General features: G+C 47.0%; 9 protein-coding genes across 9 annotated transcripts; 5 read left to right on the top strand and 4 right to left on the bottom strand.

The window, feature by feature from the left end:
• Positions 1 to 1858: 1858 nt before the first annotated feature.
• Positions 1859 to 3718, top strand: GLAREA_03349 (Cupredoxin; the record flags this gene model as incomplete). Its single annotated transcript, XM_008083602.1, has 3 exons — positions 1859 to 2053; positions 2109 to 2875; positions 2944 to 3718. 3 exons carry the CDS (start codon positions 1859 to 1861, stop codon positions 3716 to 3718), a joined length of 1737 nt encoding a protein of 578 aa, XP_008081793.1.
• A 695-nt stretch (positions 3719 to 4413) lies between these two features.
• Positions 4414 to 5328, bottom strand: GLAREA_03348 (PR-1-like protein; the record flags this gene model as incomplete). The annotated part of the gene is made up of 2 exons (XM_008083601.1): positions 4414 to 4577; positions 4635 to 5328. The coding sequence occupies 2 exons, from the start codon at positions 5326 to 5328 to the stop codon at positions 4414 to 4416; spliced, it is 858 nt and encodes a 285-aa protein (XP_008081792.1).
• Positions 5329 to 7843: 2515 nt separating this feature from the next.
• Positions 7844 to 9350, top strand: GLAREA_03347 (Indolic compounds 2,3-dioxygenase-like protein; the record flags this gene model as incomplete). Its single annotated transcript, XM_008083600.1, has 3 exons — positions 7844 to 8295; positions 8345 to 8813; positions 8862 to 9350. 3 exons carry the CDS (start codon positions 7844 to 7846, stop codon positions 9348 to 9350), a joined length of 1410 nt encoding a protein of 469 aa, XP_008081791.1.
• Positions 9351 to 10616: 1266 nt separating this feature from the next.
• On the top strand, positions 10617 to 13302 carry GLAREA_03346 ((Trans)glycosidase; the record flags this gene model as incomplete). The annotated part of the gene is made up of 5 exons (XM_008083599.1): positions 10617 to 10689; positions 10737 to 11236; positions 11286 to 11392; positions 11439 to 12474; positions 12520 to 13302. The coding sequence occupies 5 exons, from the start codon at positions 10617 to 10619 to the stop codon at positions 13300 to 13302; spliced, it is 2499 nt and encodes an 832-aa protein (XP_008081790.1).
• An 804-nt stretch (positions 13303 to 14106) lies between these two features.
• Positions 14107 to 15893, bottom strand: GLAREA_03345 (uncharacterized protein; the record flags this gene model as incomplete). The annotated part of the gene is made up of 3 exons (XM_008083598.1): positions 14107 to 15588; positions 15639 to 15693; positions 15778 to 15893. The coding sequence occupies 3 exons, from the start codon at positions 15891 to 15893 to the stop codon at positions 14107 to 14109; spliced, it is 1653 nt and encodes a 550-aa protein (XP_008081789.1).
• A 304-nt stretch (positions 15894 to 16197) lies between these two features.
• Positions 16198 to 18932, top strand: GLAREA_03344 (Nucleic acid-binding protein; the record flags this gene model as incomplete). The annotated part of the gene is made up of 3 exons (XM_008083597.1): positions 16198 to 16202; positions 16268 to 18614; positions 18666 to 18932. The coding sequence occupies 3 exons, from the start codon at positions 16198 to 16200 to the stop codon at positions 18930 to 18932; spliced, it is 2619 nt and encodes an 872-aa protein (XP_008081788.1).
• Positions 18933 to 19637: 705 nt separating this feature from the next.
• Positions 19638 to 20021, bottom strand: GLAREA_03343 (uncharacterized protein; the record flags this gene model as incomplete). Its single annotated transcript, XM_008083596.1, has 1 exon — positions 19638 to 20021. The coding sequence occupies one exon, from the start codon at positions 20019 to 20021 to the stop codon at positions 19638 to 19640; it is 384 nt and encodes a 127-aa protein (XP_008081787.1).
• A 245-nt stretch (positions 20022 to 20266) lies between these two features.
• Positions 20267 to 21594, top strand: GLAREA_03342 (uncharacterized protein; the record flags this gene model as incomplete). The annotated part of the gene is made up of 2 exons (XM_008083595.1): positions 20267 to 20417; positions 20606 to 21594. 2 exons carry the CDS (start codon positions 20267 to 20269, stop codon positions 21592 to 21594), a joined length of 1140 nt encoding a protein of 379 aa, XP_008081786.1.
• A 233-nt stretch (positions 21595 to 21827) lies between these two features.
• On the bottom strand, positions 21828 to 22763 carry GLAREA_03341 (uncharacterized protein; the record flags this gene model as incomplete). Its single annotated transcript, XM_008083594.1, has 2 exons — positions 21828 to 22295; positions 22350 to 22763. 2 exons carry the CDS (start codon positions 22761 to 22763, stop codon positions 21828 to 21830), a joined length of 882 nt encoding a protein of 293 aa, XP_008081785.1.
• Positions 22764 to 22868: the final 105 nt, after the last annotated feature.

The raw sequence follows: 22868 nt of genomic DNA, 5'->3' as shown, positions 1-22868 counted from the left end.
TTGGTGGCGAGACTAGTGGAATCTGGGTTGTCATGCTGTACGATAGCATGTCTGATGTATTCGTCAGCCTTTGGTGCTCAGAGCCTGTACGCGCCTTCGTTCAACACATGAGCAGACATCCTTCCTTCGCCTCAAATTTCCTTGTTGGTGGTCGGAGGGCTAAAATCCAGCAAAATGTGCCCATGTGGGCTTCCCCCGTCCGTGCAGCTTGCAGTAGCAGTTGCAGTGCAGCTCTGAGTCAAGTTCCCGGTCCTTGCCAAAGCCGACGACTACATTAGAACATTCCATCAGATACGGCTCAGCAGCAGTAGTCTTTCTTGGCATTTGATATAGCATTTGCCCTGCCTTGTGAAGGTTTGACCAACTTATCGCTACCGGTTACCTGGTGTTGCCAAAATATTCGTCTCCCTTCTGTGGACTCTTACAATCAGCCGCGCGAACCGTAAATCTTACATTTTGTACTCACATCAACAACACTAACTACTACTTGTTCTGACAGTCACTTATACTAGTGTCTCTGATCTGGGTTGCATCATCCTTCTCGTGCTGGATTTGAACTACATGATTATTCCGCTTGTCTCTCATGCTGGAGCCGACGACCGAAAATGTCAGTACTAACAAAATGGGTTTGCATCTTGCACAAACTCAGGTCTCTGACCGGGAACAGTGGTTCTCTTTGGACACTTTAGCGTATCCATGAGCTCGATGTTCACAAGAACCCATATAAACTTACCCGATATTTCATGACAAGTGCCTTCTCCACCTAGGGTCTCCCGTACACTCTACGCTAAGACTACCTCGAAAGAAGCTGTAGTCACGAAATACCTTGATCCATGAGCCCATCCTCACAATTACTAGACCTCTAAACTCTCAACCATGGATGCTCCTGTAAGTGCTTTCACAGAATCACCGTCACTCTTGTCAATGTTACTTCGGCTAACACTTATTCAAGATTATGATTTAAACTTGAGAACAACACCAGTTATTTAGCATATTATTACAAGGTTCAGGCCTTAAATGTTTTGCTTCTATTTTGTCCACTATGCTTGTCCACTCTTTACCGCTTTTTAAGAAGGATCCAATTTACCTGTTTCTTTTTGAATATAGCAATTAAGGATTTGTCGCCACCATCATATCACGGACTGCTGATTTGAGAGGCAGAGTAAATATACTAGAGCAAAGATCCTAGCAGATTCTGAGAGATTGCAAGTCCTCGCTAACACCAGCCCTTGCGGCCGCCATTAAGCGCCGTTCCCAGTGTGCGGATACTCCCGATCTTCATGCTTTTGTCATAGGGCAAGCGTAAGATGAAGTTGGTATGCTCAGATATCAGTGGACGGCTATTGATGGAATCGCCAGTCTAATAAACCGCTATTCACACTTTCCCCACATTCCTTCAATCTCAGATGCTATCTCAATTTTCAATAGTTCTTCTCCACAGCGAAGTACATGCAACTACGGCAGCAGAAAGGTTGCTTCCCGATACGAATGATGCAAAGGCCTGACCCTTAACTTGTGGTGTGGTCATGAGTCTCTTCCACACCCTCGGCGGCCTTTGTATCCCGTGCATGCGTCTACAATTTTATGATCAGAGAGATCGACAGCTCTTAGGGAAATACGAGTTCGAGAAATGCATTCAAGATCCGCCAGTTTAACGAACCTTCTTATCTCCACTATGCCTTTTGAAAAAGACAGCTGGAGAGGGTTAGGTTGTCGAAGGGAATGCGAGGTCTCTATGATCTCCGCGTATATAAGGTTGAGTGAAATCCCCTGAACACTCTTATCATCTTCTCAATCAGAACCATCTGACCGCCTTCTCATCTTCTCGGTCTCTATTCAGAACCCTGTCTTCTCCAACATGAGGAACATCCTTGTATCTGTGCTGGTGGCACTTGCAGCCAGTTCGTTGACATTCGCAATTCCCCTGGCTTCCGACTTAATAGCCGAGCGTCAAGCCTGCGAGAATTCCCCAACATCTAGAAGTTGCTGGGGCGAATATGACATTGATACCGATTTTTATACGACTTTCCCAAACACTGGTGTTATACGAGAGGTAGGTCATCTATATACTCGCTAAACACTGGTTATCGCTAACAACAATTCCTTAGTACTGGCTCTCCATTGAGAACAATACTATCGCACCAGATGGATATACTCGTCAAGTCTTGTCATTTAACGGAACAGTACCCGGCCCAGCGATCACGGCCGACTGGGGTGATACCCTGGTCGTTCATGTCACAAACAACCTTGAGTATAACGGAACCACTGTTCATTGGCATGGAATGCGACAACTCAACTCTGTTGAGTACGATGGTGTTCCAGGTGTCACGCAATGTCCGATCGCTCCCGGAGATTCTCTCACGTACAGCTTCCAAGTCACCCAATACGGCTCTTCGTGGTATCACTCCCACTTTTCACTGCAGTATGGTGATGGACTTGTTGGACCTTTGCTCATTAACGGACCCGCCACCGCTGACTACGACGAGGATCTAGGATTGCTGTTTCTTTCTGACTGGTCCCACACTCCGGTTTTCCAAATCTGGGACGTCGCTAAGCAAGGTGGACCGCCTACACTTGAAAATGGCTTGATTAATGGCACAAACACATTCAATTGCGGCAACACTACTGATGTGAACTGTGTTGGTGGTGGTGTCAAGCACGTCAACGTTTTCGAGGCTGGAAAGAAGTATAGAATGAGACTTGTCAGCTCTGCTATAGACGGTCATTTTCAATTCTCTATTGACGGTCATGATTTCCAAGTCATTTCCAACGACCTTGTTCCAATTGTTCCTTATACAACAGACAACCTTCTTATCGCCATTGGTCAGCGATACGATATTGTAGTTGAAGCTAAAGCAACACCCGGCAACTACTGGTAAGAATCGCCCTTCTCATTGTGGGCAATTGCATTTTCAATGATCATTTACTCACACTACTCTGCAGGCTTCGAGCAGGATGGGTGGACGCATGCACACCCAACAAGAACGCGAAAGATATGACAGCTATTATAAGGTACGACGCAGACAGCACGGCTTTACCAACTACAAATTCCGCTGTTACCAAAATTGCAACTTGCGGTGACGAGGACATGACCAATTTGGTCCCTCACCTGGCAATGGACGTTACCGCGAACTTAGCCACCGATCTCGAACTTAACAGTTTGGGTTTCGTTGTCGACGACTACTTCAAATGGCAACTCAACTCAAGCAGTCTCATTCTCGACTGGAATGCCCCCACAACGTTAAAGATATTCAACAACGAGTCCATCTGGCCAACTGCATACAACGTCCAGGCGCTCGAGAATGGAGACGATCCAGAATCCTGGGCTGTCTATGTCATCGAAGACAACACCGGGTTGGGCATCTCTCATCCAATTCATCTCCACGGCCACGATTTCTGGGTTATCGCTCAAGACACCGGCCTGTTCGAGGCTGGGAAGTCGAATATCAACCTCAAGAACCCTCCTCGTCGTGACACCGCCACTCTTCCGGGTAACGGTCATATCGCTATTGCTTTCAAGAAAGACAATCCAGGATCTTGGCTCCTCCACTGTCACATCGCGTGGCATGTCTCTGAGGGGTTTGCGATGCAGTTCGTGGAGTCGGAGTCGCAAATTTCTCTTACGATGACTGACTCTGCGACTTTCGCCGATACTTGCGATGCTTGGCAGCCTTATTCTTCGACCATGATCTATCCGCAGGATGACTCTGGCGTGTAATCGATTTTCACTGAATTACTTGTCGGCTAGAGTCGCGATGATTAGAATAACACCCTGTAATGTCGTTACTCATGCAAATCCCTCGCCGCACCAAAACATTATACCCCATCGCTTATTCGATAGTGCAAGAAGCACGACTAATGGCTGCAAAATTTCCTTTGTCAAAATTTTATACACACTTACAAGCTATTCAGCAATTGGTTGTCAACCATATGGCAATCATAATGACTGGAAGGTTTGGAGAATTAAGACCATGAGTGAGTTGTCTAGTCTGGAGCGTCGAAGTTGTGGGGAAAGACGAGAAAAGAGAATTGGAAAATAAGATCGTAATGACTAGATACTATTAGAGAAATGTAAGATATACCAAACGTTAATTATACGAAAAACGTGTCCAAGTTGATTCAAATGTTTTGGTGTCGGACGCAAATCCCTTCAGGTTTCTTGACATGTATTATGAGTAATATGTTCACTTAATGACCGTGAATGACGCCATGTCTTTCAGAAAATGAGAATGTAATTGAATCGAACACTCCTAATAATACATAATAAGAAAAGAAAAAATAATATCTACCAGAACCGAAAACCTATACTCCACCTCAAATCTCGTGAAGAATGCAATCTATCCTCCTCATCATACGCCAATCCCAAAATCTAAATAAGAGAAATTTCTTACATGAATATGAAAAACACCCAGGTTACCAACCCGCATCTTGGACACCCTTGTCGAGCTGGAAGCCATCACCCCCACCAGGCTTGACATTGTCACCAAAAGCGCCTTCCATATTCCCGGCATCGGCATATCGGCAGACGACAAACCACTTCCCCATAGATGGATCAAGAGGAGGATTAAATCCGTTGTCTAAACAGAATTATTAGTCATGTTCACAGCCAGAAGTCTTGTCGTGGAGAAACGTACCACAAGCCTGTGCAGCACACCCAACACTCGACGTGCCCTTCCACACCACCTGGGTGAAATGGCCAGTTCCCATATCAAAACCACCACCATTAAAATTAAACGATTTCCTCTCGAGACCCCATCCATCAACCACCTTACCAACGCTGTCATATCCCGCAGCAATATTCTCACCACCACCCGGCATGCCAGAGTGTGCGAATTTACAACCCTTGGCCCATTCTTTGGATTGATCTGCAAGGTTGTCGTTCCATGTAAGGTCGGATGCGCTGTGCTGCTTGCGGAAATAGTTATGGGTTGCCAGCATCTGCGACTTGAAGTTGCTGTCGGAGAAAGAATCTGGACCCTTGACTTTTTGACCCGAGTTTTGGTCCTGGTTTTGAGGCTTGTCGTCAGGTTTATCTTCTGGTTTATCTTCTGGCTTATTCTCTTGTTGTTGAGGTGGGTTTTGTTGTTGATGTTGATCTGGCTGTCCGGCTGGCGGTACTCCGACTGTAGTCCACACTACGACGACGTTCCCATTCTGACCATCGCCATTTGATTGAGGTGTTTGAGTGACTATCACTGGCGGTGCGGTTACAGTGACAACCACTTGACGTGCATGCAAATGATGGTGGATAGGCGTTGAAGCAACCTTGCTTGAAAGGAGAGTTGCAAGAAGAAGTATCGGAGCTTTTCGTGAGGATCCAGGAGCCATGATGTTTGATACGATGCTTAAAAGAAGGATTTAACTGCAAAAACGATCGACAATATGTTTCTGCAAATGGTAAAAAGAGCGTGTATAAATGACAAGTAAGGATAATGAAAAGAATGTTATCTGCAGCACTGGGTTGTGAATCAACCGGACTCTTGTATGAATCCGAGTACTACCATCTTCCCCATCACATCGTGGCGCGGGATTAATCCACTTCGAAGGCTCGAGGAAGCTGGAGTGTGATTCAACACCAACCAAATCCTCCCCACCGTCAATCATCAGACGAAATAATTAAGCGAGAGGTTGTAGTATACGATCGATAAGTTCCAATCCTGACGTTTCAGACTGCCTTTATAGGTGTACATCCTTTCGCTTCAGACCACGGCCGCGGTCGAGACAGAAAGCTTAGCACCTCCATTTACCTCGCTTATGCAGGTGAGCGGTAAAACCTCATCAATTATAGAACCTCCCAATTGCTAAGCCTCAGTACGTAACAAACATAAAGGGATCATAATTGAGAAGTTGGAGTCCATTAGTCGCGACGATGCCTCATCTTTGCGAGAGACAATTAGAGGATACGGATCTTCCAGTTGTGCACTGATCTCCGCTTTCAGCAAAACGTCTTTCTGGACCTGTGCAGCTTGACAGATGGCAAAACAATGCAGCACAGAAGTGTGAAGCGCTCATCTGCTCTTATTGTTTACGAGAATTATTCGACTCGGAACGCACCGACCGATTCGATGGTTCGGTCAAAATTGCGCATTCGTCTGTGTAGGGCTGAAAGGTATATTCAACGAGGATGTTGTAACCGATTTTTGCGTAACCCTTACGTTACCCACAAGTGTGTAGATGATTGCCAACAAGGATGAATAAAATGCTTACACTGAGGAAAATTGACGTTGACCCAACAACCAGACGCCCTGTGACAGACTCATAGATGAGAATACGGAAGGCTCGAGAGTGGTAGAAACATACGAACAAGTACCAACACGCAAGATGCTAGAACCGAGAACTCCTCGTGTGATAAAGGGTGACAGGATATTGCTCCTTCAACTCCCATCTATTGTCCACGAAGTCAGGAAGAAGTTAGAAAGACCAAAAGTTGGAGGAGTCCAACAATCCTGGACCCCATACAGTTTGTTCGATTATTCCTCGGTCAAAACTGTTGGACTTCTATGACCAGATTCCAACCAACATATGATATAATGCTCAGATGGTAAGAACGGCCGACAACACAGATATATATATCATGCATCCAATACTTTGACAGTAATTGTGCACGTCGTGCACAACACGCGCCAGTGGCCTGGATCAACCAGATGATAGCGCGATGGGTGTCAATAAGATGTTTTCAACCTGGCCGGTTTCATCAGTTTGGCGCAGACGAAGATTGCACCTTATATAAATCTTGTTGGTATAGAACAAATTCCAGAATGTAGAAATGCTCGTGTCGGAACCACGTATAACTAATGAAGTGCTTGTGCTTCTAGTACGCGAAACGCGAGAGGTACTCAATTACTTCCATCCCACAATTCTCCAGCTCTGACAAATTGTTAGCCAGTTTTCCAATGTTGTGCGGATGCTTTTAGGATTGAACGAAGGCAATGCTGCTGATATCATCCATGGACCTCCTCGAAATTGGGATCAGAATTCCTGCCGCTAGATGACCAGACTATACCGATTCGTCAGTTCGTATACCTGACTCAGAGGGGCGATTGAAAGAATCTGGGCGGTGTTGATTCATATTGCCAGATACTATTTCAGTACATCGTTGCGTAACCATCGAACTGCCCGGGTAGTGATAAGAGTGTAGAGGCCGAGTCGCAGACGCGTTGATGGGAACGGGGACTTTTCCAGGACCCACTTATTCACGATGCCTCCCTAGCCAACTGCAAGCTTCTGCCAGTCCCGATGTCGGGCCTTCATTGGCCAGTGGCCGGAACCAAATCCGGCCAGGCCAATCAAGTGAGCGTTGACGTCTCGTCTAATCTCTTCCCTTCTTTGAACTATCGACAGACTACATTGTTACACCAATAGTCCAGAAAAACATATATCTTCTTTAATACGAAGATATGAGCCTATATCTGATGATATTTGGATATGTTTCTTCGTGCACGCATCAAAGAATGTTCCTTCGCCATGTCTGAAGCCGCTATAGCTTCATAGCGTGCATTTCCTGAAAGCTTCATATTCGACCAGTCCCAGGTGGTCTACTCGTTTCAGCAACATGACAGCGGATTGCGGCTTTGCAGATTTATCATGTGCCTTAGTGTTAAGTAATGGGCGCTGACATAGTTCATTGTCTTATCAATGGAAAATCGTGAGTGGAGCCAAGTTTCCTCTGATGGTAAGGTCATGCTCGTTGAGGCCGGAATAAATACCGGCCACGCACAATCAAAGATAAAAGCAGAAACTCTCACCCGATTTTTAGCTTTTGTTCCTTCCCCTCTTCATACCAACTCAACAACCATCCTCCTAACCTCCTCCATATCTACAAATTGTTATCAGAATCATCAAAATGGGTGATAATACTCCACATTTGTCCTTCGATGTCCTTAGTGACACAAGACCAGACGATAACTCTCTCCCAGCCTTTATGGTATCTACCACTCGTGGTTTTCTTCCACGTACGGAGCCAGTCATCACGCTGCCGGAGGAGTTCAACGCTTTGGAGTCCATCCTCAACCGCATGCCTATTCAGAAAGCTGATGGCACTCCTGGGCTGCTCGCCCACGGCCAGCTGGGAGAAACTGTCTTGATGGAGCTACCTGATCTCACCGATGCTGTGGTCAAGTACGCTGACAACCTGCCTCTGCAAAATGCGCTTTATCGCGATTATGCGTTTCTCGCATCCGCATACCTCCTCGAACCATGTCATGCTCGACATCTATTGAAAGCAAATGACTATGGACTTGGTCGGCAGTCACTACCTGTCATGATATCCCGTCCAATATTCAAGTGTGCTGAGTAGTAAGTCGTCCTCTTCGATCATCCTGAGAACTTTCCTGACGCAAATTAGTGCTGGTTTCAAGCCTTTCATGGAATATGCTGGGTCATACGCGCTTTACAACTACCGACTGGTAGATCCAAGCAAGGGACTTGAATATGACAATCTCAGGCTTATTCGTGCTTTCGAACGTGGTCTTGACCCAAAGTCATCCGAAGCTGGATTTGTACAGGTACACATTGATATGGTTCAGAACTCTGGACCTTTGGTTGAAGGTGTGGTCAACGCTCTCGATGGTTGCGCTGCCAGCGACCGTGAAACCTTCAATGATGGCCTGCGAAAGGTTATCACAAGTATGACCAAGATCAACAAGGTCATGGAGACTATGTGGGGAAAGAGTAAGCCAAATGACTATGATATGTTCCGTACCTTCATATTTGGCATCCAGAAGCAGACCATGTTTCCACACGGGGTCATATATGAAGGAGTATCAGAGACACCTCTTGAGTTTCGTGGAGAGTCTGGTGCTAATGACAGCATGGTAAGTATCAATCTTCTTGGATGGATGTTCTCACTAATGATCCCTCAGATTCCACTGTGTGACAATCTTCTTCAGATTTCCATGCCCGAGACTCCTCTTACTGAGATTCTACAAGACTTCAGAAGCTATCGTCCTGGAAACCACCGTGCGTTTCTCGAATATGTTAAGGCAAGGTCTAACCAGCTCTCACTCCGGTCATACGCGCTTCAGGATTCGACTTCATCTGCCCTGTACATTCTTGCAATGAACCAAGTCCGTGACTTCAGATGGCGACATTGGTGTTTCACTCGTGAGTATATCCTCAAGCGATCGAGTCATCCAACGGCGACAGGAGGATCCCCAATAGTAACCTGGCTTCCCAACCAGTTGCAAGCTGTGTTGAGAGGGATGACAGACATTTACGAGACGAACGGAGGCGGAGAGTCGCTTGGTAAGGAGGTTGCGGAGGTCATGGAGGCTACCTACACACAACGTGACACGTTGACTAAGGAGGTAGACAAGTATTGCAAGGAGCGCAATGTTGCTGCCAAGTCATAGGGACAACGGTGCCAGAATGCAACATGTAGAAAGATAATCATGGCGATGAGGTAGAGGTGTGTTAACGGTTAATGGCGTGTAAAGATCGTGCTTCACATTTAGCGAGGTAGCAGAAAGCACTTCAATGTATCAGCATAGCTGTGAACCATAAATGTCGTGATCTGAATCTGAAGGGTTTCGGAGGAAAGACTTGATGCCCTTGGTCACTTGGTGACATGAAGCTCAGCAGCTTCATGAATACACCTGATACAGTAATACTTCTCTTTTGATTTACCAAGTCCAAAGAATAGTAAGTTCAACCTTCTCTTGATCGCGTAAGAGAAGGTCTTACCGTCTATTGCTTTTCGCCTTTAGAATATGAAGAGGTCACGAGATGTTGTGAGAATCTCCACATAGTTAGAGAAACAGCGGAGGAAATCGAACGACGATGCCATTCTCCATACTCCAGGTCCTGTCCCAAAACGTAATAGTGCCCGCTTGACCGGGGTTCTCCCGAGCTTTAAGCGGTTCGCCGGGCCGGCATCAAGATGATGATCGAGCTACAACCATTACTTCTAGATCCACCGCCGGTAAAATTACGATTATTATTTGTGGAATTATACCAGAGCCTTTAAACCGAGATTCTTATTTTAAGGTGAACTTTGAATCTAATTAGGGGTGAATTAACCAGCCAGAAAGAGAATTTCTAAATGGTCAGTCCCATTTGAACTGTATGGTCCAAGCTCCCGAGGTCTTCCATCTGAAGGAAGAATACCCACTTCCTTACCTCTGACACCACCACTACGCTCCTCCAACAGGAACCATTCAACAGCAAAGGCAGGCTTCCGAGAGGCTAACCACTCCTTCGTTCGCCCAAGTTACGTTTGTTCTCCCGAACATCAACCGCGCTTCCTATTCATCCGGATTTACCCCCGTCAGAAGTACCACTTTGCTGGCAATGCTACACCAGAATGGAGTCCATCGAGCTGATCAGTAGCCAGTCTCGCTGTACGTGAGGTACCAGTACCACCGTACAGAGTATCAATCTTGCACATGGAGGGGTTGAGAGTGGGGTGCGAGGCCCGTAGGGAGTGCTCCAGTGCTTTGGGACAACCGTTGGTAACAGCTAGCGTGGCGGGGTCTGATAGATATCTATATCGTCCGTCCTCTGCTTTTCTCTTTTTGAATATCTTTCACCTATAGATTTGTCGACTTTCTTCATTCATATCTGAATTTGCTTTTCTTATACCCTCCTCGTCAGACCTCTTTCCATTTTACCTAGCAATTATGACTGGTACCGTGGACGTCGAGGATGTCCTTTCTAAACTCAACAATGTCGAGAAAGTAGCATTGTTAGCAGGTACAGAAATCCGGAATACAGCAAATCTCAAGGCTCACCGCATATAGGTGCCGATTGGTGGCATACAATTCCAATAAAGCGCCTCGGAATCCCTGCGATTCGCATGTCTGACGGCCCTAATGGTGTTAGAGGGACTAAATTCTTCAACGGAGTCAAGGCAGCATGTTTTCCCTGCGGCACCGGCTTAGGCGCAACATGGGACGTTGACCTTTTACGCCAAGCTGGGCAATTGATGGGCGACGAGAGTAAATCCAAAGGCTCTCACATCATTCTTGGGCCAACCATTAACATGCAGAGATCTCCTTTGGGCGGACGTGGGTTTGAGAGTTTGAGTGAAGATCCTGTTCTGGCTGGTCTTGGTGCTGCTGCACTTGTAAATGGTATTCAGGATAAGGATATTGCGGCCACGATTAAGCATTTTGTGTGCAATGATTTGGAACATGAGAGGAATGGGACAAACGCCATTATTACGGACCGAGCGCTGAGGGAGATCTATTGCCTGCCTTTTCAATTGGTCGTCAAAGATTCGAAACCCGCTTGCTTTATGGTATGATCAAAGTATATTTTGATAAAGCATCTGCTGACCTCAAATTCAGACTGCATATAACAAAGTAAACGGAATTCATGTCTCTGAAAATGATAAGATACTCAAAGGTATCCTGCGTGGCGAATGGGGTTGGGAAGGAATGGTAATGAGTGATTGGTATGTGTGTAAATACTCCCAAATGCTCTAAATTAACCCAAGCCAGGTGGGGAACATACTCAACTTCAGAGGCTATTAACGCTGGTCTTGATCTCGAAATGGCCGGTCCTACTCGGTGGAGAGGCATGGCTTTGCAGCAAGCGGTTAGTGTTGGCAAAGTCCACCAGCATGTCCTCGACGAGAGAGTGCGCAACGTCCTAAATCTCATTAACCGAGTATCGGCTGCAAAAATTGAGGAGTACGCTCCTGAGCTTACAGCAGATACACCAGAAACCGCTGCTTTCCTTAGGAAGATTGGTGGTGAGAGTATCGTTTTGATGAAAAATGAAGACAAGATTCTTCCTTTGTCGAAAGACAAAAAGACGCTCATTCTAGGTCCTAATGCTAAGTACGCAGCTATTCATGGTGGTGGTTCAGCGGCATTAGCAGCTTACTATGCTGTGACTCCATTCGAAGGTATCAAGTCGCAACTCACCTCAGACCCACTTTACACCGTCGGCTGCTATTCCCACAAGGAGCTTCCATTGATCGGAGACATTTTGAAGACCGCAAATGGGGAGACTGGAATATCATTCAAGGCCTACAACGAGGCTCCAAACGTCCCGGACCGTGAAATTGCAGACGAATTAGTCCTTACCAAGACCGAACTACTCATGATGGACTACAATTGCTCAAAGCTCAAATCGGATCTCTGGTACGGAACGATCGAAGGTACTTACACAGCAGAGGAAGATTGCGATTTCGAATTCAGTCTCGGAGTTTATGGCGCTGCAAAGCTTTTCGTGGATGACAAATTACTTATCGACAACGACACTGTGCAGAGAAAAGGCACTATGTTCTTCAACTGCGGAACAGCTGAAGAAAAAGGTACTATTCCAGTCAAGAAAGGACAAGCATATCAGATACGCGTAGAGTTCAGCAGTGCTCCAACCAGTAAACTTGATCCAGGGAGCAACACATTGTTTGGAAGTGGAGCTGTCAGAATCGGGGGTGCAAAGGTTATCGATGCCGAGGAGGAAATCAAACATGCCGCTGCACTCGCAAAGAATACTGACCAGGTTATTATCTGCGCCGGTTTGAATGTAAGTCTCCGTCTCTGTTTAATTTCCATTCTAACATCATTCTAGTCCGACTGGGAAAGCGAAGGTAACGACCGTGATAACATGGCTCTACCAGGCTACATGGACGCCCTCATCACCGCTGTAACAGCCGCCAACCCTTCCACGGTCGTCGTAATGCAGTCCGGCACACCCGTCGAAATGCCGTGGATCTCGAGCACCAAAGCCATGATCCACGCCTGGTACGGCGGCAACGAGACTGGCAACGCCATCGCAGACGTTCTTTTCGGAAAAGTAAATCCAAGCGCCAAACTACCCTTGAGTTTCCCCAAACGTCTCCAGGACAATCCCGCGTTCTTAAGTTACAAAACTGAGAGAGGGAGAGTCCTGTATAGTGAGGATGTTTATGTCGGGTATAGATGGTATGAAATGCTTGACCTACCCGTTCTCTTCCCGTTCGGCCACGGATTGAGTTACACCACATTCGAAATTAGCGAGCTTGCGATCTCGAAATCAGATGCCTCTCTCAAGGTCTCTGTCAAAGTCTCCAACACAGGCGATCTTCCCGGCGCGGAAGTAATCCAAGTTTACGTCTCGCAGAAGAACCCAAGTATCAAGCGTCCTAAGAAGGAACTCAAGGGATTTAAGAAAGTGTACCTGGAGAAAGGAGAGAGCACGACAGTGGAAGTGGAGATTGAAACGAAATACGCGACGAGTTTCTGGGATGAGGTTAGGGATTCGTGGATTATTGAGAAGGATACATATGATGTTTTGGTGGGGAGTACGAGTGAGAAAATTCAGGTGAAGGGGGAGTTTGAGGTTGGGAAGACGAGTTGGTGGAAGGGTTTGTAGGGTTGGGAGTGATAGATTTGTTACAGAGATAGATCATTGTTGGAGGTTAAATGAATGGAACGGATTTTCTTGATCATAGAGTATTCTGCACCAAGTACTAATTCAAAACTCAGAGTTGGATTCAAATTAGTCTCTCACCTCCTGTCACAACAACCCTCAACTTCTTCCTCCACCTCCTTCATCCACTCCATACATCCTTCATTCCCCTCCCTACTCCACCCCAGCACCGCATAATCCTCGGCCTCCCCCCACCCCATTTTCCCCACCACCACCGGCCAGCCGGCCCGTCCAAGCAGCTAGATACATGAGATCTTCATCGAACAACTTCACAACATTCTCATAACCAGGTTGGGGGGAAACCTCCCCTGCCGAGGTGTACCCGTAGGAGAGTGGGATACGCAGTATGCAGGACTCAAAAGCGAACAAGAGGAACGTACAAGTGAAGAAGAACATACCGTGGGAAGAGGTGGGGGTTCGTATGCAAGAGGAAAGGATTCGGGAACGAGCGTGGTGGAATTGTTGCTTTTCGCAAGATGGACTGTGCTTTTCGGGGTTTTGCTGCTTGCTCGTGATACTCGGTAGAGGGGTTATTTGGACAGCTGGGGTGTGGAAATGAAAGAAGCATGTTGTAATGTAGAAAAGATATTGTTACATTATCATTGCAATAGCTGGTAGCTACATATCGTATAGAGAACGAAATGAACGCCTTTTCCCCTCATATTCCTATAATCCATCCAACCTATCCCTATTCCGTTTATCCTACATCCCAAATCTCCAAATATACGTACGAAGGCTCACAAATATTCAATAACCACTCTGCTCTTTTCTCTGATCCTCCTTGACAGCATCCTTAGCCTCCTGAATCCCTGTTTCATCACCTCTCATCTTAGCAAAGTGCGCTTTAATATCCTCCGCACTAATAGCTTGTCCACTTTCTGCAAATTGCTGAAAGAATGGCTTCAGTTTGTCTTTTAGATGGTTGTAAGCCATTACGCCCTCAATGGCTCTGACGCGATCGACGTTCTTGAGAGCGCTTTCACCGCGATCATAGATACTCCCAGAACCGACTGTGCTTCCCCCGTCGGCGTCTTCGCCTTCTGACATTTCGGGCTCGTAGTTTTCTTCCTCTTCGAGAAGATGCGTGTGTGGTTTGAGAAGTGGGAAACAGTCTGCGCAGCGGCACAGATGATCACGGAAGTCAGATTTGAAGAATAATGACAATTCCCCTCTTGGTGCGACGATTTCTTTTACTTTGCAGACTGGTTCTTCGCTAGTCACCGCTGAAGTAACAGCGGAAGCGACATCCTTCGCAAGTGCCGCTACTTCGTTGGTCGCTGAGGTAATTGATTCTGATGTGGAGTCCTTGATCCTCTTGGATGCACTAGATGCGATGGACTCCTCATCATCTTCTGCCTTTCGCTTTTTGGAACTTGATACTAAAGACGTAACTGCTTCTTCGGTCTTTGCAAGTAGGCCTGTCTCTGGTGAGGGCGCTGCACTTCGTCTGAATACAGGTCCAAGAAAGCCTTTCGCGCCAGCGTACTTCTTTATCCACGGGTGTGCTTCCACACATTTGTAGCAAATGAAACCCTCAAAGTCCTCTTCGTCAGGGAATCCGGGTGGTAATGGTGGGTCATCATCTTCTGCTTCTTCTTCAGGAGGAGGTAAAGCAGTATTTTCGGTTTCATTATTGACTCCGTTCTGAGTTGACTCGGCATTTGGAGCCTCCACAGCCGCTTCGGCCACTTCTGTGATAGATTCCAGGAGACCTTCATTCTTCGATTTCGAAGATACTGCTGTCCGGCCAGAGCTTTCGACCCAGTCTGGACCAAGTCCCACAACACAACCAGGATGCCACCAGTCTTCACCACATCCACCTTGTTCGGCCGTACCTAATCCTAGACATTGAAACATTGTTCCTTTCTGAGAATGGGCATCATAGTCACATTCGCAGCCACAGAACTTGTTCTTGAAGTTCTGATTGTATCTATTGTTTGCTTCTGGTTGTTCGGAGTGTACCCCTCCTTTCGTATTGGTCTCAGGATTGACGCGCAATGTACATGGCGCGGTCTTGGGCAGACGAGTCGTTCCGCAGTCGCAGACAAAGTCTCTTTTATTGAAGAGCTCTACTAGTGTATGATCGCCATGGCATTGGATTGAGCACGAGTAGCAAACACCGGCCGGTTGGTACTTCTCGGATGGATCGCTAGGAGGTGGGTTGCATGTCAAGCAAGAGAAAAGAACTTGTCTCAGCTTGCCCAGTGGCTTCGTGCAGTTGTCAAATTTCTATGTGGAAATTAGAAACAGATCGAAAGTAAACGAATGGGTGGTCGTACGTAGGGTAGAGCTTCGCGCGCATCGGCTTCGAGTTGAAGTTGACTATTAATGAAACTGGCATCATGTCAGTAATTGGTCGCTGTCTCTACTGTATCCAAATCTATCTCTGAAAATGCGAGCTTGGTTGAATAAACTTACTCTGCCGCCGTATGTGAATCACCCGACTGCTGGGAAGAGAAACTTTGGGTTCGTGACGTTGTTACTATTATATCTGACTGCCCATCGGTAACGGCATCTGTGGCGGAAGAGCTCATAGTTTCTGAGTAAAATCGAGATAATATCACTACCTAGACAAGTACTCGCAAGGTGTAAAGAATTCGTGAACGTGAGATAAACTTTGACGCGGTCGCTGAATCTCAGCCTTGGAGTAGTCCACCCTGAAAACCACTTAACACGTCGGTTGGCAGGCGAGGCCCCGACGCGCTTTCCCTTTCGCGTTTTACGCGCCTCCCTCATTTACGCATTGAAATCGACTTCAAGCACAAAACACATCACTCCCTTTTCAAATTCTCAACAACTTGGAATAATCTAATATTACGATCTAGGACGATCATTACAATGAGGTATGTTTTTCAAAGTAAAATCCTGAATCAAAGCATTTGAAGGTCCTCGCAGCTAATTTTTCAAGTTCCCCTTTACGAGCGTCGATGTCCTCCGCAAACCGTGGTCCGGCTCGCAATGCACGCAAACGTTCTAGAGAGCCAGAAGATGCGGTCATGGCATCGAGCCCCGCTGGGGACATTCGGTCCTCCCCTCCGGCATATCCAATTCAGCATGGAGAAGATGATGACGACGATGTAGAAGAGGAAATAGCTCTTGATATCGACGATGTGGACGAGTTGGCCGAGGATGAGGATGGAATTGATCTTTTCGCTGGAAACTACGAAAGAGATTACAGAAATGTTGAGGACGATGCATACGACGCCCGGGATATTGACGATGAGGGAGACTATGATGAGCTAGACGCTGCAGCTCGACGCCAGCTCGAGGCACGTTTGAATCGCAGGGATCGTGAACTTGCCCGCAATCGTGGTCAAAACGCCTTTCTTCAAGATGATGAAGACGATGGAAACCTTGATTTGACTGCTCAGCCAAGACGTCGCCGACATCATTACGACGAAGACGAGGATGAAGATATGGGGGACGATATTATGGAGGAAGAGCTTTCTCTAGAGACACTCCAGGATGTCAAAGCATCAAGCTTGGTCGAGTGGGTTGCTCAGCACGCGGTCCAGAGAACAATCAAAAGGGAATTCAAAGCCTTCCTAACAGAATATACGGATGAGCACGGAGACTCCGTTTACGGCAATCGTATCAAGACACTTGGAGAGGTCAATGCGGAGTCTCTAGAAGTGTCCTATGATCATTTGTCATCGTCAAAGGCAATTTTGGCCTACTTCCTTGCGAATGCGCCAGGAGAATTGCTCAAATTGTTTGACGAAGTCGCAATGGAAGTTACCCTCCTTCACTACCCTGATTATGAACGAATTCATTCCGAAATCCATGTACGGATCTCCGATTTACCAGTTCACTATACTCTTCGCCAACTTCGCCAAACCCATTTGAACTGCTTGGTTCGCGTTAGCGGGGTTGTCACTCGCAGAAGTGGAGTGTTCCCTCAGCTGAAGTATGTCATGTTTGACTGCTCAAAGTGCCACGCCAGACTTGGACCATTTCAACAAGAGTCAAATGTTGAGGTCAAAATTACCTACTGCCAGAACTGCCAGTCTCGAGGACCCTTCAATCTCAACTCAGAAAAGACAGTATACAGAAATTACCAGAAACTAACTCTTCAAGAGTCCCCAGGCACGGTTCCCGCAGGTCGTCTTCCTCGGCATCGAGAGGTCATTCTACTTTGGGATTTGATTGATAGAGCTAAACCTGGAGAAGAGATTGAGGTTACGGGGGTCTACCGAAACAATTACGATGCGCAACTTAACAACAAGAATGGCTTCCCAGTCTTTGCGACGATATTAGAGGCAAACAATGTTGTCAAATCTCATGATCAGCTGGCTGGTTTCAGATTGACAGAAGAAGACGAGCACCAAATCCGTACCCTCGCTCGTGACCCTCAAATTATCGATAAGATCATCCATTCGATGGCGCCTAGTATCTATGGCCACACAGACATTAAGACGGCCGTTGCTCTTTCACTATTCGGTGGCGTCGCAAAAGAACGCTTGGGAAAGCTACACATCCGTGGCGATATCAATGTTCTTCTTCTTGGTGATCCTGGAACTGCAAAGTCTCAAGTTCTCAAATATGTCGAAAAAACAGCACACAGAGCTGTTTTCGCAACTGGTCAAGGTGCTAGTGCCGTCGGTTTAACAGCAAGTGTCCGCAAAGACCCCTTGACTAGCGAATGGACGCTGGAGGGTGGTGCTCTTGTGCTTGCTGATCGTGGAACCTGCTTGATTGACGAATTCGACAAAATGAATGATCAGGACAGAACATCCATCCACGAAGCTATGGAACAGCAGACCATTTCGATTTCTAAAGCCGGTATTGTTACAACCCTGCAGGCTCGATGTGGTATTATCGCAGCGGCCAATCCAATAGGAGGAAGATACAATTCCACTATTCCATTTTCGCAAAATGTAGAACTCACCGAACCCATTTTATCTCGATTCGATATTCTTTGTGTTGTTAGAGATACTGTGGATCCAGCGGAGGACGAGAGACTTGCTCGGTTCGTGGTTGGATCTCACGGTCGATCTCATCCAGTCACCCAAGCTACCGATGAAAATCAGAACTCTATGGAAATGGAACATGACTCCGATCTCCGAGCTAGCGCTATCAATGGGGGCGAGCCAAAGCAGGAAGGAGAAATACCCCAAGAGCTCCTCCGAAAATTCATACTTTATGCCAGGGAAAGATGTAGTCCAAAATTGTACAATATCGATGAGGAAAAGGTATCAAAGCTTTTTGCGGATATGAGAAGAGAATCTCTAGCTACTGGGGCATACCCCATCACTGTAAGTTTTCCTCCATCAATACTTCTAACAAATACTAACACGCCGTAACAGGTTCGTCACTTGGAAGCTATCATGCGAATCAGTGAAGCATTTTGCCGAATGCGTTTGTCTGATTATGTTTCTTCGCAGGATGTCGACCGAGCGATTGCTGTGACTATCGACTCATTCGTTGGAAGTCAGAAGGTCAGTTGTAAAAAGGCGCTTGCTCGTGCATTTGCCAAATATACACTGGCACGACCTGGGTCTGGTAAGAAGACTGGACCAGGTAGGAACTTGGAGCGTACTAGTCAGAGGGCGGCGACCGCGAGCATGGCATGAATGGATCTTGTTTGGATGGGAACCGGAGTTTGGTATACCTTTGTTTTGTGGATAGGATCGGACTGTAATGTAGAAATATGGCTGCGATGACATAATGAGGATATTGAATATTCTGAATCGATTTGACGTGGTGATTTACCGTGGTAGCGATCTAGTCTAGACTCATTACAACATACGTAGAAGGAGATTTTGTTTTAGGATTTCAGAATCCAGAAGCGAATGAGTGATCGGTCGAATAATGAGTACACACTCTTTTCAATGAGGTTGCCTTGAACATGTACAATAGTATATATCTAGCTTTCTAGAACTATTTGGGCCCGTGGCTTTGTCGATGGCCCCATATGAGCCCAATTACCGGGTCAAAAATGTAACCTTGAAACCATGGGCGCTTACGATGTCAGGCCGCGTTACGTTTCGGCGATCTACGGAGTACGAATCGAATACAGTACCTCAGAGAACAAAATCTTGGCAATCAAAAACCACTTGCTTGATGTTGAGGGGGTCTGTCACGTGTTGCATGTCACGATTTTGCGGGGCTTGTGTTCACAAACTCCTGGAACGGACGGTAAACTTACTTTCTTTCCAAGCTGAGAAACTAGCTTGAGTTTCTCGTAATCTCTTTTATTCCCAAAACAACACAGAACGGATTATTCAGTCAATATATCCTCATTCGTTTCTTTTTCTCGTGCCACCACTTCGGTACGTTCAACCGCAAGCTGCAACCCTTTCACACGCGGCTGCCAATATTTCCCCTCCAACAAGGATGCAACACATCCATACCGGCACCCAAATAGGTGGCCACCCCGCCTCCGAGCCGACACTCTGCTCACCACCATCACGGCTGGCGCCTTCCCGGACAGCAATGATTGTCAGAGGCTTTTGCGATTCCTCCAGTTCTTTGTCTGCTCCAAGGCGTGGCGTGGCCATCGACTCAATCAGATGTTCGCTCTGTCCGAGAATGTGGATTTCGCGTCTAGCGAGAGTAAGCTGAGCTGCTGGACGGCACAATCTGGACAGCCACGCTGCTGGTCCTGCAGATTGCAACGAGCTGCTTTGCTCGCAATTTGAGAGGGCATGACCGGCTTGCATTACGAGCTTCCGTAAATGATCTTTACTCGGCAGCGCTGGTTAAATCTACAGTCTCATTTCACTTCACTCTTTGCGCAAGCCTTTCCTTCCTCTCATAAACTTACATATACATATTTCATTCTTTGTATCTATTTCCCACGCGCTTCATTTTGTTTGTTACATTACGTGGGACGTTTGTTGGCATGTCGCCACTGCCCGCGACAAGTCAGTAATCATCAGCCATTCGCAACTCCGTCGACGTCAAAATGCGGCTGCTGATGCTCATGATGGTGATGGGAGGTGGCGCGCTCGCACATTATGGAGAGATGTTGAGTCCCAGATTCTACCCAGGAACTGCTGTAGGTGGGCTCTTGGCAAGAGCTGGAGAGCAATGTCAATTGCCAAATTCACATACATGTAAGAGATCCTCAGTTCCCACGTGCGCCATTCTCTCAGGCCTTTGCCGCAGTTCAGACCAGAGCCTATACAGTTGGCAGATACTGGTCTAGCTGGAGTATCAACGACGATGAACAACGTCTTCGGCGCATCCAGGCGCATTCAAGGATTGATCTGAAAACAGACCTCGCACTTACACCACATTATAGGTCTCGAGGTCAACGCCACTGAGTCTTGCTGCGAGAATACACAATTCTGCTTAATAAACCTCTCATTCCAGGCTGCTTGCTGTCCTCTGGGCTCGGATTGTGGGAACCTATGTTCTACGGATGCTTATATCTGCAAATCAACCATAACTGTGTCTGGAACTCCAACTATCACCCGCGCATGCTGCCCACGGTCCTGTTCTGGTACTCTTTACAAATGCGCCGCCACACTCGGAGGAAATTGCTGCCCATTCGGATCAGATTGTCAATCTGATGGAAAATGCATTGCTCCAAGTACGAGTAGTGGACCTGCTACTACGGCCATACCGAGCGGATGTACAAGCAATCAATTTGCATGCGCGACAGGCCAGGGAGGTGGATGTTGCGATAATGGTATGCGATGTACGGTCTCAGACAATACCAACTACTGCGCTATGTCTGCTGGGACATCTCTTGTGACAAGGACCGGCACTTCAGGTATCCACGCGACAGCCGTACCAGATGATCCGCCGAATAAAGGTCTATCAACAGGCGCGAAGGCTGGCATCGGAGTAGGTGTTTCTCTAGGTGTTCTTCTTATCATTGGAGCCCTTCTGTACTTTTTCGTAATTCACCGACACGAGTCCGCTGAGAGAGAGAGTCAAAGACGGGAAGGTTCGCAACCAATGAGTCAACCGGCTGGCTCAACAGTCGGAGGGGGTGGAAGTGAGCAAAACGGAAGCAAACTCGGCGTCACAAAAAGGCCAACGGTCCCAAGGGAGAATTCTCAACCTTCAGATTACTTTGGACCTTCTGCTGTTCCTGGGCCCTTTACCGACCGCAACAGCGCTATTCCTGGAGGCAGTCCGGGATATGATAGAGGTGTACCAGCTCATCCACAAAGCCCTGGAGATATTGCAAGCCCTGTAGAAATTGATTCGAATCTGGCTTCACCAAACCGCGATTACCCCAGTGTACCGGGAACAGTCGAACATCGTGTAGAATTACCCTGAGGAAATATCTTCATTCTGGAATTCTCCTATTTGGCGAGAAGCTCTCGTCCCGTGAGGGTATGAGAAAATATTACAAACTCCCGCCTTCTAATATCCTGACACGCGGACGAACATATTCCTATGCTATAAAATGCGACCAACGCCTCCTTACTGCATCCATATGCAAACGCCAGCCATGCCAAAACCTATGCCAAGGCGGAAAACAAACGGTAACAATTTACAAAGGAAAAAAATCAGTTAAGGTCTCCGCCAAACGCGGCTTGTGCTTCTCTCAAATCCACAACCAGATCCTCCACGTTCGGTAGATGTTTACTCAGAAGTACTTGCTTCTCATCCGTCGTCCGGGTTATACCGCTCTCACTGTCGGCCCGCTTCCTCGCCGCCGAATCCGCTCGGTTGAAAGCTCCAGCTAATTTGCTCGGGCTTCGTTGTAGCATTGCCGGAACAGAAGCTGTCGCGTTTGCGGATGGGATGGAAGGAGTTTCGGGCATGAGATAGAAGTATAGGAACTCCACAAGCTTGAGTTTTACCTCTCTTGTTGTTTCTCTCGACTTGAAGACCGAGGTGATCATCATGAGACCGTCGAGTCTTTCGAAAGTTCGTGCGTTCTGAGGTGCTTCGATCAAGGCGCAGACGAGGGTAATGATAGTTGATGATTGTACGGCCGGACACATATCTGGCTCCAGAAGATCTAGAAGATGCTGCCATAGTAATTAGGATAATGTCTAAAATGATAATGTTTCATTCAAACTCACATTCATATACATCTCTCTCTGAAACAACCCTCGGCTGGGTGGATGCACCAGTAAAGTCCCTTGAATCAGATTCAACGTCTGGATAATCAATATCTCCATCGCCCCATCGTTATTCTTGCTCAACAGCCGATCTAACGAGTTCAACAACTGCGCTGTGACGTTCCACTGGAAATTGTCTTGCAATTTGAAGAATTCTCGAAAGGCCGGGTCCCCACTGAGCTCCTGCAACGAGCGCGGTGGTGGTGGTGGTTCTTTGCCAGGATCGATCACTGACCGGCGTTTTTCGGCAGCGGTCGTTGGAGACGAAAGGCAAATCTGGGCGAGGAGTCCTTCGACTTGTCGGAGTCCCTTTCGAATCCGTCCTTGGTCGAAGGAGGAGAGGTTGTCGAAAGCGAGTACGAGAAGGGTTTCCATCTTTGCGATTTGAGTTGGTGATGTTTTGAGTTCGCTATTTATTTGATCGAGATTTTATCGAGAGCGCCGAAGGTGTTAGTTAGTTGTGCAAGAATAAGAGCAAAA

This window comes from Glarea lozoyensis (genome assembly GCF_000409485.1).
Source record: "Glarea lozoyensis ATCC 20868 chromosome Unknown GLAREA2, whole genome shotgun sequence".
Lineage (NCBI taxonomy): Eukaryota > Fungi > Ascomycota > Leotiomycetes > Helotiales > Helotiaceae > Glarea > Glarea lozoyensis.
Note: the sequence above shows the minus strand (reverse complement) of the source record. Positions and strands in the feature narration are given on the sequence as shown.